Below are 18,663 nucleotides of genomic sequence, written 5' to 3' on the forward strand. Positions count from 1 at the left end.
GCAACTTATATTAAAACATACATATAAATTTTTTAAGATAAAAACGCTATGGTCACCCCAAATTTATTTATGTGTTTATTTATTTTGGATATAAGTAAGGGATAACTAACCAAACTTGGTCAATATTAGGTAAACTTCAAGAGACCCTTTTTTTTAGTTTCTCATTTCCTCAGTTGCTTAGGTGGACCTATTCAGAACTGGTTGTAAGTCTGCCGTCTGAAGGGAATTGGTGAGCTGAGGACTCCTTTCCCAAAGACAGCTGGAACAGAAATAGGCACTCCAGAGGTTATGGGATTTGAGAGAGACAGCCTCTAGCCACTCCCATTCAATCTCCCAGCTTAGTCTTCTGACCATTCTTAATCTTACTATTCTTTTTTAATGTATTCAAACCAAAAGACAGCAATTTTTAGAGCCTGAATAGGTTTTGGAGGGAAAAGTAATTATGTTCAGTCTTGATTGAAACACTTGCCTCAAGAATGAAGAACAGCAAAAATTAAATAACAGGAGTTCGAGACCAACCTGGCCAACATGGTGAAACCCCGTCTCTACTGGGTATGGTGATGTGTGCCTGTAATCCCAGCTGTTTGGGAAGCTGAATCAGGAGAATCACTTGAACCCAGGAGGCGGAGGTTACAGTGAGCCAAGATGGTGCCACTGCACTCCAGCCTGGGCAATAGAGGGAGACTTTGTCTCAAAAAAAAAAAAAAAAAAATTGTATAAAACACACAAAGCAAGGAAAGAATGAAGCAACAAAGGCAGAAATTTATCAAAAATGAAATTATACTCCACAGGGCGGGAGTTGGCCCCAACCAAGTGGCTCAAGGGCCTGGTTACAGAATTTTCTGGGGTTTAAATACCCTTTAGAGGTTTCCCATTGGTTACTTGGTATACACCCTATGTAAATAAAGTAGTGGCCCGTAATCAGTCTGATTAGTTATAGGAGGGGACCAATCAGAGGTACTTTCAATTTCTTATCTGCCACAGTAAAAGGGAGGGGGTTGCAAAGGGATTATTAGCCTCTTGTCCTTTCGTTACTTGAGCGTGGAAAGTTGGGGTTTTCCTCTTGATTTTGTTCTAGGAAGTCAGCGTGGATTGGCCTTAGGTTCCCTTCCTCCAGAGCTTATTGCCCTGCCTCATTTACGTTAGGTTTCTTTCTTGTCACCTTCTAAAATATTTTTTATTAGGAAGTATGTTTTTGAACTTCCTTATGCATTAAGTAAAGTAGCCATTTGCCTTTTGGTTTAGATCACTGTAATTCCTTATTTGGAAAGTTGTTAAATTCACCCTTTAGACTTCACAAATCTCATTCATTTAACTAATGTGTAACATAGCAGACTTATTCTTTTTATTTAGAGAATTTGTGTCTTTTGTGAAGCTACCTGTCTATAGTGGGAAGTAGATTGATGAAAAGTCCAAATCTGTTGGGGAGGGTTTTATTCTACTATTGATGAAAGGGGATGTGGATATCAGCTAGCCTTAGAATTTGGGAGGGCACTCAAGTAGAAGTCTGGGAAGAAGTTATGCAGGGAACAAAGATGAGATTATTCCCAGTCACTGGGAATTCTTAACGGTAAAGTTCTGTAATTGAGAAAGAATTCCCAAATAAAAAGCCAAGAGTAAAATTCAGTTAGAGGAGCAGTTACAGATCAGTGGGAAATTTGGTTGGCAGAAAAATTACCAGGTCACATAACTTAATGATAGACCTGAAGTCTTATTTAAAATGTTTCTGTAAAATTGAAGAATTGGATTAAAGGGGCCTTGTTTGGCTTGATTTTCCTACTTTTTCCTCTTAGTCTACAGGTTCACTGCATAGAAGAAAAAGATAGAGTTAGTTATAATCTTGTAGATCTTGGACTTTGAGTCATCTATTTTCTTTTGCAATCGTTGAATAATTTTGGAAATAAGGTAATATATGCCTTTTGAGCTGTCTTGAGGTTCAAAGATATAAAATATTAGATGTATTTTAATTTTGTGCCCTTGCAGATCGATCATTTATTCATTAGTAACTTACCAGAGATTGTGGTGGAGTTATTGATGACGTTACATGAGCCAGCAAATTCTAGTGCCAGTCAGAGCACTGACCTCTGTGACTTTTCAGGGTATGTACATTTTAAACTTAGAGAACTAGCTGTAGCTTCACAAGTTCTTAAAGAAGTTTATTAGTTGACACCTTCAATATCTATTTCAATTTATAGACATCACTCTTTTTAAAAAGTTTGTTTCTTTAAAAATAGCCACCTTTGAATTGAGGTAATTACCTATCCTCTTTTACCATAGTCTCCCCACAGTAATTACTCTTTCTAAATTGACCACTTGGTTGGCCAACCCAATAACCTTTTCTTAGTCTTTCTGTAATATTTGAACATTGTGCCATCTGTTGTCCCTTGAAATTTTTTTCTTCATGCACAGTATTCCTAGTTCTCTTTATCTAGGTCTTGCCTTTCTTGATCACCTTTTCTTTTTCTTTTTCTTTTTTTTTTGAGATAGAGTCTCACTCTGTTGCTCAGGCTGGAGTGTGGTGGCATAATCTCGGCCCACTGCCACCTCCACCTCCCAGGCTCAAATGATCCTTCCTTCCACCTCAGCCTCTCCAGTAGCTGGGACAGCAGATGTGCACCACTACACCTGGCTAATTTTTTATGTTTTTGGTAGAGACGGGGTTTCACCATATTGCCCAGGCTGGTCTCGAACTCCTGGCCTCAAGTGATTCCCCCGTGTTGGCCAATCAAAGTCCTGGGATTACAGGCATGAGCCACTGTGCCCAGCCTCACTTTTTCTTTATTGTGCTTTATTATCTGTACAATTTAATTTGGATGTGAATGTCTCTGAGTTGTATATGCACATTAGAGTTATTTTCCTGGTGTGATTGTAAGCTACTTGAAAATATGCTTTAGTTTATTTATTTATTTTTTTCATGTGCCCTACCGTGCTGGGCATATAAAATAGTAATAATATCTGAGAAAGTACTTTCACATATGTAATTTCATGCTCTCTAAATAAGTGTTGATTGCCATGTCTTAAAATACTGCTTTTTCAGTACTGGCATAGAGCTTTGATTCTGAACTGAAGTAATACTGAGGCTCATTTGCGGAACTGCCTTAAAAGATTTTTTAAGAAAATCATTACAAGATCATTTAAGATTATTTAAGTTATTGAGGATGAAAGGTATTTAGATAATCTGATTTATATATCTGGACTCTGATATTTATTTGTGATTTTATTAAAAGTAGTTTTTCAGTAGAAAAATAGTTTTTGAATTTGGGGGTTATTAAAATCTAAATTTTCATTTTGGAAGTTCACTGGTCTATGAACACAACTTTTTAAAATGATGACTGTATTTTTTCCCTTAACTCTGTTAGGGATTTAGATCCTGCTCCTAATCCACCTCATTTTCCATCGCATGTGATTAAAGCAACATTTGCCTATATCAGCAATTGTCATAAAACCAAGTTAAAGAGCATTTTAGAAATTCTTTCCAAAAGCCCTGTAAGTATACATAATGAGTTTAATAATAGAGCATTCTTTCTTTTTTAGCTAAAAAAATCTTTGTAAGTACATCTTAAAGAGGAAAAGTAAACAAAAAAAATTTATCTCATAATTAAAAAGGAAAACATTTATTTACAAGTTTAAATGGTATTTTACATGTCAACTTTAATTGAAATATGTTATATATGAGAACAGAATCTTGTGACACTTTAGTCATATATTAGCTCAGGGAATGTATTTACTTTTTCATAGGAATATACTATTATAGTTTACTTTCTGAAAATTAAATAAATTGGCAATAGTTTAAGATAGTAATTTTCTTAATGTAACATTTTGCACTTGATATCGAACCCAAATCTAAATTCTGTTATTTAGTTATTTTAAATATAAAACGTGTATGTATTCAAATATTTGAAGAAAAAATATAAAATGTATTTATTGTAGCCGACTATCTAATTAAACAAGTTTTTACTAAATCTGTTTATTTTCTAGGATTCCTATCAGAAAATTCTTCTTGCCATATGTGAGCAAGCAGCTGAAACAAATAATGTTTATAAGAAGCACAGAATTCTTAAAATATACCACCTGTTTGTTAGTTTATTACTGAAAGATATAAAAAGTGGCTTAGGAGGAGCTTGGGCGTTTGTTCTTCGAGATGTTATTTATACTCTGATTCACTATATCAACCAAAGGTAAATAACACATTTGGACCAATATATAAGCAGTCTTTCTATCCTCTTCTTCCTGTTTTTTTGCTTTGTTTTGTTTTGAGACAAAGACTCACTCTGTCTGCCCAGGCTGGGTGCAATCACGGCTCACTGCATCCTCAACCTCCTGGGTTCAGATTATCCTTCCTCCTCAGCCTCCTGAGTAGCTGGGACTCCAGGAGCATACCACCATGCCCGATTAATTTTTTTGTGTGTTTTGTAGAGGTGGAGTTTCACCATATTGCCCAGGGTGGTCTCAAACTCCTGTGCTCAAATGAACTGTCAACCTCAGCCTCCCAATGTGCTGGGATTACAGGCATGAGCTACTATGCCCAACCTATCCTGTTCTTTTAATTGAAAGTTTATATGCTTCTAAGAGGTAGATATGAGAGTGTTGCTTTCTGAATTTTGCTTTTTACGATGTCTATTATATTTACCTATTAGTTTTTTAAAATTGCACTACTTGCCTGGGAAACATAGCAGACCTCGTTGCTACTAAAAATTTTTTAAAAAAGAAAATTAGTACTAGGTGTGGCAGCTCACACCTATAATCCCAGCACTTTAGGAGGTTGGGGTAGGTGGATTGCTTGAGCCCATGAGTTAGAGACCAGTCTGGGCAACATGATGTGAAACCCCATCTCTACAAAAAAATTTTTAAAAAATTAGCCAGGGATTGTGGCAGGTACCTGTAGTCTCAGCTGCTCTGGAGCCTGAGGTGGGAGGATTGCTTGAGCTCGGGAGGCAGAGGTTGCAGGTTACAGTGAGCAAAGAGTGTGCCACTACATTCCAGCCTGGGAGGCAGAGCGAGACTGTTGTCTCAAAAAAAAAAAAAAGAAAGAAAATTATCCGGGTATGATCATATGCACCTGTAGTTCTAGCTACTTAGGAGGCTGAAGTAGGAGGATGGCTTGAGCTCATGAGCTTGAGGCTGCCAGTGAGCCTTGATTGCACCACTGCATTCCTGCCTGGGCAACAGACTGAGACTTTCATTCAATTAAAAAAAAAAAAAAAGCACTACTTCTCCAATTCTAGAAATCTTAAGAAGGATCTTCAACATTTTAATACTAATATTCTAGCTATTGATGGCCGCAAATAAACATTTCTACAGAATTGGGGTTATTCAGCTGGGTGTGGTGGCTCACACCTATAATCCCAGCACTTTGGGAAGCCAAGGTCAGGAGATTGAGACCATCCTGGCTAACACAGAGGAGATTGAGACCATCCTGGCTAACACAGTGAAACCCCATCTCTACTAAAAATACAAAAAAATTAGCTGGGCATGCTGGCAGGCGCCTGTAGTCCCAGCTACTCGGGAGGCTGAGGTAGGAGAATGGCATGAACCCGGGAGGCGGAGCTTGCAGTGAGTTGAGCTTGTGCCACTGCACTCCAACCTGAGCGACAGAGTAAGACTCTGTCTCAAAAAAAAAAAAAAAAACAAGAATTGGGGTTGTTCAATTTAGCATCTCTGATCTTTTCCATTGATTTTAATGAGATTTCTATTTGTTAAGGTCTTTTTTATTGTGGTAAAATATGTAACATAAATTTTTTATTTTTGCTATTGAATGGCCAGTTCAGTGGCATCAATTACAATTCCATTGTTGTGCAGCCATCACCACTATCTATGTCCAAACTTTCATTATCTCAAACGGAACCTCTCTACTCATTCCACAATAACTCCACATTCCCCCTTCCCCCTTCCTGGCCATTGAGAAACTCATCTATTTCCTGTCTCAATGAATTTGCCTATTGTAGATATTTTAATCTAGAGTTGTACAATATATGTCCTTTTGTGTCTTGCCTTGTGTGGTCACTGAAAACTTTGTACTTTAGCTTGTGTTTAGATAGTGTTTGATAGAGATTTCCTTGGAAGCCAAGAGTGTTGGGATGAGGAAGTATGAGAGGAGAAAACTTTTCCTAGTGTTTGCAGATTGGCTTTATGCTAGGATTCTTCTTCAACACTTAGCCATGCTTGCATTGCTTGGGATCAGCCCCAAATACAAGCTTAGGGTCTTCTCTGGTCTTTTCTGAGCAAGAGTCTTATCTTGAAGCATGTGTGTGGCTTTCTAAATTCCCCCTAATTTGTGGCCTAGGCTTTAGGCAGCCTCTTGTATGTCTCAACAGTAATCTTTTGCCCTATGCACCTGCAGGTTGTTGGTCAGCCTTACAAAGTTTCAAGCAACACCCATATCTTTTGTAGCTTGTATGAGGTTAAACAAAACAGAGCCACGCACTTTACATCAGTCCTTGGCTCCAGACAAGTTAGAATAGACATATACAATAGTTTGCAACTAATCTACTTAGCTCCATGAACTATCGTGAGCCAGCGTCTCACACCGAGGATATAGGCCACTCCTTTTGTGATTGTTGCCAACCTGGGGTAGAGGTGGGCAAGGACAAGTAAAGTCACCACGAAGCTTTCCTACTGCTTTTCAGTTGCATGTTTCTTGATTCAGTATTTTCTTGATTACTGTAAACCTTTGACTATTTTACAGAATTCTAACAAAATTAGTTCTGACAAGTTTGCCTGTTTTTCAGTGTTTCTGTTAAAGAATGGAAGCTTAGAGCTGTCTATTCTGCATTTTGCTGATGTCACTTCTCATTTTGGCTTATAAGACATTAAAATATTTATGTCAAGGCATGTAAGAATTAAGAGATGCTGAACAAAAGTGACTTCTGAATGAATTTATTTCAGAGTAATTTTCCAGAACTTACTGGTTGTTGTTTTCTCCCGATATTAGGCCTTCTCGTATCATGGATGTGTCATTACGTAGCTTCTCCCTTTGTTGTGACTTATTAAGTCAGGTTTGCCAGACAGCAGTGACTTACTGTAAGGATGCTCTAGAAAACCATCTTCATGTTATTGTTGGTACACTTATACCCCTTGTGGATGAGCAGGTGGAGGTTCAGAAACAGGTAATTTTCTGAATCATCTTCAGAGTGGTATTTAAGATATATTTATAAAGTATTGTTAGAAGGATTTGAGTGTTTTTTGTTTACTTGGTATAATTGGTGAGTTTATTGTGAATTTTTTTGTAAAATGATTGGAACAATATGCTTAATGAATTAACTTTTGTAATCAATTACAGAGCACTTGGTACTTTTGATCTAATAAATAACCTGATAGTTTCATCTACTATGCTGAAGTATAGAGGTAGTCAAAACTAGAGATAGCAGTTCACAACATTATGGTGGTGTTTGAGTTACTACTTATATAAACTGTTTCATTAATACTGGCTTTTTTTTTTTAACCTCAGTACCCACCTTGTAGTAGTACCTTATATAGTTATTGAATTATTTGAAAACACGGAAACTAAAAGCTGGGTATCTTAGATGTAATTAGAACATTTAATCTGATCTAGGTTAATAGATTTTATCATTTATTACAGTAAGTTTTGTTGGCTTACTTTAAAATTATTTCTCTCATAATTTTTTCTTTTTAAATTATATTTAGGTATTGGACTTGTTGAAATACTTAGTGATAGATAACAAGGATAATGAAAACCTCTATCTCACGATTAAGCTTTTAGATCCTTTTCCTGACCATGTTGTTTTTAAGGATTTGCGTATTACTCAGCAAAAAATCAAATACAGTAGAGGACCCTTTTCACTCTTGGAGGTAATAAAAATTTCATCATCTACTATTTTTTTATTAAAGAACATAGACCGTAGTACTTTTTAAAAATCTGTAATGCTCTAGCAGTAAAAAATGGAATCTTTTTTAAAATTGTGATTAAAAATATATACGTAGGCCAGGCACATTGGCTCATGCCTGTAATCTCAGCACTTTTGCAAGGCTGAGGCAGGAGGATTGCCTGAGCCCAGGAGTTCAAGACTAGCCTGGGCAACATGACAAAACCCCGTCTCTACGAAAAATTAGTCGGGCATGGTGATAAGTGCTTGTAGAATCAGCTACTGAGGTAGCTCAGGTGGAAGGATCACCTGAGCCCTGGAGGTCAAGGCTGCAGTAAGCCAAGATTGTGCCACTGCACTCCAGCCTGGGTGACAGAGTGAGACCCAGTCTCAAAAAAATACATATATATATCTAAGTATATAGATACATAGATATAGATATAGATATAGATATAGATATATATACTTAGATATATATGTGTATATATGTATATACACACATACCTGTGTGTGTATGTGTGTGTATAACATGAGATCTACCTACTTAAATAAAAAAATGAATCTTAATGTATGTCTTTGTATTGAAGTCAAAGTATAAATATCAAAACTTCCTGGTAAAGATCCAAATTTAAGTTTTCAAGGAATGTGACATAAAATAGTTTTGATTTTAACACATAAGATCCTAAGGTCCACTAATAGCCCAAAACTACCATTGGATCTTTTCAATGTCTATTTAATGTTTGTGTAAGAGATAGTGTTTAACTTTCGAAAGCGTATTTCAAGTTTTAATCTTTATAAACCTCAAAATTATGTTTAGGTATATTCTTCCATACAGATCTTAATTATAATTTTTAAATGATAGTCTGTATTTGACTCTGTGTAAATATAAAAACATATTTAAATATGTTAAGACGTAGAGTTATACTACTAAAGAGAAATTTAAGCATTTCCCTCCAGTTGAGTATGCTATAACAATTTTGAAATCTGTGTTACCATGAGAGAGTCTGTTAGAATTTAAAGGATTAGGCCGGGTGCAGTGGCTCACGCCTGTAATCCCAGCACTTTGGAAGGCTAAGGCAGGCAGATCATGTGAGGTCAGGAGTTCGAGACCAGCCTGGCCAACATGGCAAAACCCCGTCTCTACTAAAAATACAAAATTAGCTAGGCATGGTGGCACATTCCTGTAAATCCTGTATTTGGGAGGCTGATTATTCGGGAGGCTGAATCCTGTATTCGGGAGGCTGAATTCCTGTAAATCCTGTATTCGGGAGGCTGAGATATTAGAATCACTTGAACCCGGGAGGCAGAGGTGAGCCTCAATAGTGCCACTGCACTCTAGCCTTGATGACAGAGCAAGACTCTGTCTAAAAGAAAGAATTAAAACATTGTAGGGTTTGCAGTGGAAGAAGTCATTTATTTCTTCCTTGTTTGGTAGTAATAGAGACATGAGTCAGTGTCTATAAATGGCACTTAACTAATTTTTTTCTTTTATTAAGTTTTATTTCACAGGCTTAACCAATACATGTTAAAAGCAAGTTACATTTTAATTAATTTTCTCTTTTAGGAAATTAACCATTTTCTCTCAGTAAGTGTTTATGATGCACTTCCATTGACAAGACTTGAAGGACTAAAGGATCTTCGAAGACAACTGGAACTACATAAAGATCAGATGATGGACATTATGAGAGCATCTCAGGGTACTAATTTTAATGACATGGGTTATTTCTACCTGTTTCCTCTTGAAAGAATATTTTGTAAAGTCTTGCTCTTGGTTTCACTGTCACAGACTTAGTTCAGGCTCTCATCATTTAGTTCAGACCCTCATTTCTCATCTAACTGTAAAACTGGTCCTAACTGGGCCCCTCACCCTGAACTCTTTCTATTGTATTCATCCTCTGCCATAACGATTTCTCTAAACCCAAATATGATCATGTTTTTCTACTGCCTAAATTCTTTTTTTTTCAGAGACAGAATTTTTTTTTTTTTTTTTAGAGTCTCACTCTGTCACCCACACTGGAGTGCAGTGGCACCATCGTAGGGTTCAAGGAATTCTCCTGTCTCAGCCTTCTGAATAACTGGGACTACAGGCACACACCACTACACATAGCTACTTTATTTTTTTTTTATTCTATTTTTTGTAGGGACAGGGGTCCCACTATGTTGCCTAGGTTGGTCTTGAATTCCTGGCCTCAAGCGATCCTCCTGCCTTAGCTTCACAAAGCATTGGGATTAGAGGCATGAGCCACAGCGTCTAGCCATGCTTAAACATTTTTAACTTCTTTTTTTCTTTTAAGACAGAGTTTCGCTCCTGTTGCCCAGGCTGGAGTGCAGTGGCGCTATCTTGGCTCACTGCAACCTCCACCTCCCAAGCTCAGATTCTCGAGCCTCAGCCTCCCTAGTAGCTGGGATTACAGGCACCTGCCATTACGCCTGGCTAAGTTTTTGTACTTTTTTTTAGTAGAGATAGGGTTTCACCATGTTGGCCAGGCTGGTCTCAAACTCCTGAGCTCAGGCGATCCGCCCACCTCAGCCTCCCAAAGTGCTGGGATTACAGGCGTGAGCCATTGTTCCCGGCCCATGCTTAAACATTTTAACACCTTCTGACTATGTAAAAGAAAAATTTAATTCCTTAGAGCCAGACATACAAGCTAGTCTTGTCTTCTAGTCCAATTTACTTGAATGAAAGAAATATGTCTCATTTTAATACTTTAGCCATGTGTGTTTATGTGTGTGTATATATATGTGTGTATGTATTTGTAAGTTTTTCTAGCTTGCTTTTTACTTATGAAACATCTATATTTATGTTAATTTGATCTGAAATGTACATTATTACAGTATTTGGGAAACTTTCTATTTTTTTTTTTGTTTTGAGACGGAGTGTCGCTCTGTCACTCAGGCTGGAGTGCAGTGACATGATCTCCGCTCACTGCAACCTCCACCTCCCGGATTCAGATGATTCCCCTGCCCCAGCCTCCCGAGTAGCAGGGATTACAGTTGTGTGCCACCATGTCCAGCTGATTTTTTATATCTTTAGTAGAGACGGGGTTTCACATGTTGTCCAGGCTGGTCTTGAACTCCTGACCTCAGGTGATCCGCCCACCTCGGCCTCCCAAAGTGCTGGGATTACAGGCGTGAGCCACCACACCCGGTCTAATTTTGTATTTCTGTTGTGTTGTTTTTACCCTCAGTACTTTTTAAAATGAATTTTAGTTTTGACTGAGCAGAGTTTCTAGTACTTTTGAGATGTATAAAATGTATGTAAATAGAAACACCATTATTTCTTGTTCTTGTGTTCTTGAGTATTTTATGGGCTAGATCTGCCTTGTGCCTTATAGCCACTAGCCATTTGGCTATTTAAGTGAAGTAAAATTAAATGAAATTTGAAGTTCAGTTTTTTCATTGTGTTGAACACATATGCAGTTCTCAGCAGTACATTTGGTCAGTAGTGATCATTGGACAGTGTAGATTATAGACATTTCCGTCATTGCAGAAAGTTCTGTGGGACAGTGCTGGTCTAAACTCTAAATGTTAGATGTTAAAAAGCCAAGCAAACTCCCAAAGTCCCTTCTAGCTTTAGTGTTGAATGATTCTTGTGCTTCTGTTTGTGATTTTGCTAAAGTGTTGACTTATCTGCACAATTTGTTTAAGACAGTTTATTTTCTCTGTTGTCAAATATTGCTAATCACTTTCAAAAGAATCTGTGGTATTAAGGAAGTTCAGATTCATTCCCTACGTATTTTTTGAGCTACTCATGACTTAAAACCTTCTTTAAACTTTATAGAAATTTTCTAGTCAGATAATTTAATATATATGTTATTGTAAACAAAAGTGTTGTCTTTGTGCTAGTTGAAACTAATTTTTAAAAAATTATTTCTAGACAATCCACAAGATGGGATTATGGTGAAGCTAGTCGTCAATTTGTTGCAGTTATCCAAGATGGCAATAAACCACACTGGTGAAAAAGAAGTGCTAGGTAAACTACAGTCATGTGCTGCATGACACCATTTCAGTCAACTGTGGATCACATATAGGATTATATGTGATTATAATACTGTATTTTTACTGTATGTTTTCTGTTTAGATATACAAATACTTACTATTGTGTTACAATTGCCTGTAGTATTCAGTATAGTAACATGCTATACAGGTTTGTAGCCTAGATGCAATAAGCTATACCATATAGCCTAGGTGTGTAGTAGGCTATACCATCTAGGTTTGTGTAAGTATATTCTGTGATGGTCGCACAATGACAGAATTGCCCAGTGACACATTTCTCAGAACATATCTGTGTCATTAAGCAAAGCATGATTGTGTTGGCTGAATGTGAGTTATGTGGTGGTCGTCTTTATTATATGAGTGGTCATCTTTATTATATCTTCAAAATAAGTGAGGGTTTGTCATTTGGGATATTGGGGAAATATGAGATGCTAAGTTACATGCCTATTTAATTAAAGTGTCCCTAAAAAGCCCCCTTTTGTACTTTTCTTCCTTAAATATTCATATAAAATGAAAAGAGATTTAATATGTGTATAACTTAATTTGAAAATGCCTTGTAAATATTTAGGAAAGTCAGAAATATCTATTTTTAGAGTTAAGTTGCAAATAAATTGACTGCCAATATATTTTGTAAATGTAACTGACAGGTACTCAGTGTCTTTTGTTATGTAACAGTCATAAGAATGAAGACTTGGAGGGCTAGATTAAACTTAAATAATTAAAAACCATTCAAGTCCTTTCCTACAGCCATTTTAGGGGAAACCTAATGTAAGATAAGAAGCCAACATCATGTCTAGTTTAGGTGTTTAGATTTAGTGGCCATGGGATGGAGAAATCACCTGATTAAAGTCAGCTTGAAGCTCTCATGATGGTTTTGCTTCAATTTAGAAAAATAGGAGGAATAAGTAGTGTTTCACAGATTCTACTATCTTTTTTCAACAGTCTTAACTTCTCGGTAGGAGCCTAATATCTAGAGTACTTCCTTTTTTTTAGGTTTTTAAAATTGAGATATATCCTACGTATAGAAAAGTATACAGATCAAAAATATCTAGCCTGAAGAACGTTTGCAGAGTACACTTGTACATGTAGCACGCAGACTAAGAAACAGAATCTTACCAGAACTGTAGAAGTTTTCTTTAACCAACGTATATACCTCCTTGTCCGTAGTGGCACTGCTTTTAGGGACAGACCTGATTTATAACTGAAGCCCTAAGTGGCTTTCCTGTGTAGCGTAAAATTAGTGTGGTTTGTACTTACAGCCTTTCCCCTAAGATCAGGAATGAGACAAGGCTGTCCACTTTCACTACTGTTGTTCAACATTGTACTGGAAGTTCTAGCCAGAGCAATTAAACAAGAAAAAGAAATTAAAAGCATGCCAGTTAGAAAGGAAGTAAAACTATCTGTATTTACAGATGATATGGTAGAGAAAATCTCAGAGAATCCACAAGAAAGCTACTGTAGAGCTAATAAATGAATTTAGCAAAGTTGCAGGGTATAAGATCAACACATAATTAGTGGTGTTTGTATATATTAGCAGTGGACAATCCAGAAAGAATTAGAAAAGCAATTCCATTTACGATAGCATCTAAAAGAAATAAATACCCAGGAATAAATTTAATCAAAGAGGTGAAAGACTTATATACATTCTGTTTGTTAGAAGTGAATCACTAAGTACAGCCCACACTCAATGGGAGGGAAATTAGGTTCTACCCTTTGAAAGAAGGACTCTCAAAAAATTTGTGAACTTATTTTAGTAAATACCATCATGATGGAAAGAGCACGAAGAGCCCTCTGGGTTGCTGAAAATGTCCTATCTTCATCTGGTTAGGGAGAACACAGGCAGAAAAAGTATATTTGTATGTATGAATTTTCATTGAACTGTGTGTTTAAGGATTATGGAATTTGTGTGATATCTCAACAAAAGTTTTAACAGTTTTAAGGTTGATTCTCTCTCTCTCTCTTTTTTTTTTTTCACCCAGGCTAGAGTGCAGTGGTGCGATCTCGGCTCACTGCAGCCTCCGCCTCCTGGGTTCAAGTGATTCTCCTGCCTCAGCCTCCTGAGTAGGTGGGATTACAGGCCTGCACCACCACGCCTGGATAATTTTGTATTTTTAGTAAAGATGGGGCTTTACCATGTTGGCCAGGCTGGTCTCGAACTCCTGACCTCAGGTGATCCACCTGCCTCTGTCCCCCAAAGTGCTGGGATTACAGGTGTGAGCCACCGTGCTCGGCCTTAAGGTTAATTCTTGAAGTACAGCAAAACAGCACTATAGTTTTGAAATTAGAAAATTTCAGTTTTATGTATGATCTCTTACCTATGACTCTACTGAAATAGAATTTCTATATGTAGAGGCTGTTGGAAGCTGCTTGGGAGAAGTGGGTCCTATAGATTTCTCTACCATAGCTATACAACATAGTAAAGATGCATCTTATACCAAGGCCCTTAAGTTATTTGAAGGTAAAGAACTTCAGTGGACCTTCATAATGCTGACCTACCTGAATAACACACTGGTAGAAGATTGGTGAGTATTTATTGATACCTTATATGTAATCCCACTTAATATGACATTCATGGAGAATGATACTTCACACAAATTGATATCCTCAGTAACTAAAGCTTTGTCCTTTTTTTAATCTCAATGTCTTTATGAAAATTCTTGTATTTTTATTAATTCACATAATTATTGACCCTACTATGTGCCAGACACTTGATATAATGGTGAACATTCCAGACAAGGTCCCTGTTAAAATTTTAGTGGGACTAGACAAATAAACAGTAAATAAGAAAAATGCCAGGTGGTTCTACACAGAAAATTAAGATAGGGGAGTATAAAGGGAGATGTTTTAGGCTGTTGTCAATATCAGAGGTGCTACTCTCCTCTAAGTGAGGCCTTATTTTGATCCTTTTAAAATAAGCCATAAAGCAGAGAGGTTGTTTTATAACCCTAGAAGTCCTAAGCTAATCAGAGAGGGTTTTCTATTGCTTATTTATTCTCTGCAAAACAGAATTGCACCACATATCAAAATTTCAACTGGTTGGTTGAGATTGCTTTTGTGTGCATGCTCTTTCTCTCATTTGTTCATGGATTGATTGGTGTCTTTGAGTATTCCATCACCACCATATTTGGTGGTAGGCTCAAAGGGTTTTCCTCACAACCAGGCACCTTTCTAAGATAAATATGTGTTTTGATTTTTTTTCTGTACTTCCCTTTCTCCTTCTCTTGAGGAATAAATGGCAATAATGTCTAACTCCCCTGTTTCTGTTATTGATTTAATGTACCTATGTATTTCTTTCTTTTGCTGTTTTTGTTTCATTAAACAAATTTGTATGGTTTCTTTCCGAACATTTTATTATAAAAAGCTTTAAACATATAGCAAAATGGGAATAATTTTATAGTAAACACCCATATGCTTATCACATAGTTTCTACATTTTACTGCTATCCTTGCTTAATCACTTCTAGCCATCGATCTATCCTTGTATTGACATGTATTAATTCATCTCTCTCTTTTTTTCTTTTTTCTTTTTTTGAGACAGGGTCTTGCTCTGTCACCCAGACTAAAGTACAGTGGCATGATAATACCTCATAGATCATGATTACTATAACCCCAAATTCTTGGGCTCAAGCAACCCTCCTGCCTCAACCTCCTAATGTGCAAGGTTTATGTGCTTGAGCCACACCACACATCAAGCACAGTTTTTGAAGAGAGTGCCACAGAAAATTTGCAAGCAGTAGATATTTCATTCGTTTCATAGTAATTCGAAATTGGTTTTTCTGAAACAGATGCACAGAAATATTAGTGTGACTTAAACTTAAGAATACTAGGAAGCAGGTAGAAGTTTTTTGTATTTTTCTTTAACAGGGAAAAACTTTAGATATTCAAGGGACTTTAGCATATGAAGATGTGGACCAAAGGATTCCCAGAATCTTTATTACTTACATGTATTAGAACATATTTTCAAGTATTTCTTTTTGTGAGTCTTTTTAATTTATAGTAGTCACAATTAAACTGTATTGAAAGAAGGGAATTGCTGTTGCAATGATTAGTAATTCAAGTTTACTGAATGACTAGTGAAAGTCCTGTGATAATTTTGTTTGATATTGGAGAATTTTGTGAATGTAAAGTTTCCTAATACAAATTTTAAATTTTAGTTTTGAAATTTTTTCAGTGGAGGTTAACATTCATCAAGATTAATAACTGGTATGCTTGATAGACATTTGAATTGTTTGTTTTTTCAGTGTCAAAGTTCGATCAGCAGCTGTTACTTGTTTGAAAAACATTTTAGCCACAAAGACTGGACATAGTTTCTGGGAGATTTATAAGATGACAACAGATCCAATGCTGGCCTATCTACAGCCTTTTAGAACATCGAGAAAAAAGGTCTCTTAAGTAATAAATGTTTATTGAATACCCACCATATCTAAAACAGTTCTGTTTGCTGTGGGTTGTGACTGTTAAAACTTGCTTGAAATAGTATTGTACTAATAATTAACCTTTCCTATAAGTAATTTAAACCTTATTTCATAAATCCAAGGAATTTGCTATTTTTTATTTATCATGGCAGTGTGGAAAAGCTGAGATAGGTAACCTGAGGAAATAGTAGTTGATTTGCGGGGAGGGGAAATTCTTAAAGACAAACCTTATTTTTTTAGAAATAGAAAACCCTACTTTGCTCCCATGAAAGCTGTTAGCTCTGGGTATGATTTATAGTTATTGTGATCCACAAGTGTTTATTTCCATGGCAAGTTAATGTATCACAATCCCCTGGTGAAATACAGGATGACCCATAGATTTCTCCCTTTTTCCATGTTGGTATCATAATAGGGTTCCACTGTAAGTACTCTGAGGCATGTTTAAGAACACTTGTTCCTTCCTTAGTCTAAGCATTCCTCTTTACTATCTTCTTTTCATAAAGTGACTGAGAAGTACACAGTTTAGTTTTCACCAATTTAATTTCAGGGCAGAAACCCAACATTGAAGCAGTACTTTCAATGCATCACAAATATAATTTTGGTTTTAGTAAAATTACTAGTAATATAAACTGTTAATGAAACTAATAATATAACCTGGAAGGCATTATAATTTTAACATTTTAAAGTCTCATTTCATTTTGAAATCAAGTCTATGTGGTAGGTATGGTCTGGTTTTGTTCAAGAGACAGATGAGTCGAATTTGTGATTTGTGTGATATGCTACTAATGAGTGACAGAGCTGAGAGTAGGACCCAGTTTTTCTGGTGCCTAAAGCAGCAGTTTTTACCATACCACTCTGACTCTTGTATAAACATAAATGTTTTAATTTTAAAAGGTAAACATTGCCTCAGATTTAGTTTTAACTGTATTTAGCTTTACTCAGAAACAGATTTGTTATACTCATTTTAGGTAGGGAAAGGTACAATGATTTCCAGTTCTCTTATTTACATTTTCTAATCCCTTTCTTTCTAGTTTTTAGAAGTACCCAGATTTGACAAAGAAAACCCTTTTGAAGGCCTGGATGACATAAATCTGTGGATTCCTCTAAGTGAAAATCATGACATTTGGATAAAGACACTGACTTGTGCTTTTTTGGATAGTGGAGGCACAAAATGTGAAATTCTTCAATTATTAAAGCCAATGTGTGAAGTAAGAAGATTAATTAGCCTGATTTAATTCCTTGTTTATGACCTGTTTATCTAAAGAGTTCTGTGATACTGCACATCATCTTCACATAATATCACCCCCACTCAAACTGTTGTAAATTTATTAAAGTGAGCATCTGTATTTAGTCATAACTTTATGCATTAGGTTTCAGCTTCAGGATAGCAACATGCTAGAGGAGTTCTAAGGGGTGCCTTGAATGATTTGTTACTAATACTAATGATAATTAAAATACTGCTGATTATAAATTATTTGCATTAACCAAAAGCCTGTTCTAACTTTGTTTATGTCTTCTGATAAGAGCACATTTATTTTCCCTGATATGCTTTCTTGAATAAGGAAAAGGAGTGGGGCAGCAATCAGCGTAGCTTTTTGTTTTTGAGGATATAGTATTTATCTCAATAAGAGTGAAGGTGCATACCAAATGAAACAGAAAGTTTATACTCTTCCATCAAATGTGTAATCTAAAACAGCAAAACCTGATGCTCTAAGATTTACAGAGTTAATTTATAGCACTGTCAAATGTGATTCAACAGAAATGTGAAAATACAACATCTGACTAGGTTAAACATCTGCCAATTACAGATAACTGTAGGGATACAGATACAGATAGGGAAGTATTTTCATAATGTACTCCCTTTGAAAGCAATGTAAAAAGCGGTTCTTATTTTCTACAGAAAAAGTAATGATAATGAATAAAACATCACCTTCTCTGAAATACTACACTGCACTCATACCAGTTCAGCAGAGTGGTACCCCGAACACACATACAGCTTATTTCTCATTAGTGAACAAAGCTAAGATAAAGTTTTAACTTTGAGCCAGAAGATAAAATGTGCCAAATATACGTATGTACACACCCCATTTCTGGTACTTTAAATTCTCTAGCTCTAAAAGTGGTGTTTTGCCTTGTTTTTGGTTTGAAAAAGAAAAAGGGTACAATTAGTAATCTATAACCTGTCTTATATGTGTGAAGTCTGATGAATATGATGGATATGGAGTGTAATGATTCATTCATATGTTAAACATGGAGTGGGGTGAATAGCAAAAGTAAAGCTGAATACTGTTTTAATGTGCCAGATGTATTAGAGCACTTTTCTGCTCTTTGGAATATACCACAAATAATTACCCAAATTTTATACCCAGAAGTTGGGCTTATTAAAACATAAACATTTTTTAACATGACTGTTGTAGTTCTTCACTGAGG

At 36.2% G+C, this 18,663-nt stretch overlaps 1 protein-coding gene across 3 annotated transcripts in view; it reads left to right on the top strand.

The window, feature by feature from the left end:
- Nucleotides 1–18,663, top strand: part of ATM (ATM serine/threonine kinase) — a 132,800-nt gene that overhangs the window by 55,342 nt on the left and 58,795 nt on the right. For 2 of the 3 annotated variants that reach the window (XM_023208184.1, XM_023208185.1), the window contains exons 27-36: nucleotides 1,984–2,099; nucleotides 3,360–3,486; nucleotides 3,979–4,178; nucleotides 6,932–7,106; nucleotides 7,645–7,809; nucleotides 9,388–9,520; nucleotides 11,701–11,796; nucleotides 14,170–14,341; nucleotides 16,060–16,201; nucleotides 17,265–17,441. In XM_023208184.1, coding sequence (XP_023063952.1) covers nucleotides 1,984–2,099; nucleotides 3,360–3,486; nucleotides 3,979–4,178; nucleotides 6,932–7,106; nucleotides 7,645–7,809; nucleotides 9,388–9,520; nucleotides 11,701–11,796; nucleotides 14,170–14,341; nucleotides 16,060–16,201; nucleotides 17,265–17,441 — 1,503 coding nt within the window. Of the gene's footprint in view, nucleotides 1–1,983; nucleotides 2,100–3,359; nucleotides 3,487–3,978; nucleotides 4,179–6,931; nucleotides 7,107–7,644; nucleotides 7,810–9,387; nucleotides 9,521–11,700; nucleotides 11,797–14,169; nucleotides 14,342–16,059; nucleotides 16,202–17,262; nucleotides 17,442–18,663 lie in introns of those variants that run through there. The other variant, XM_023208186.3, reaches the window with a different exon arrangement.

This window comes from Piliocolobus tephrosceles, chromosome 13 (genome assembly GCF_002776525.5).
Source record: "Piliocolobus tephrosceles isolate RC106 chromosome 13, ASM277652v3, whole genome shotgun sequence".
Lineage (NCBI taxonomy): Eukaryota > Metazoa > Chordata > Mammalia > Primates > Cercopithecidae > Piliocolobus > Piliocolobus tephrosceles.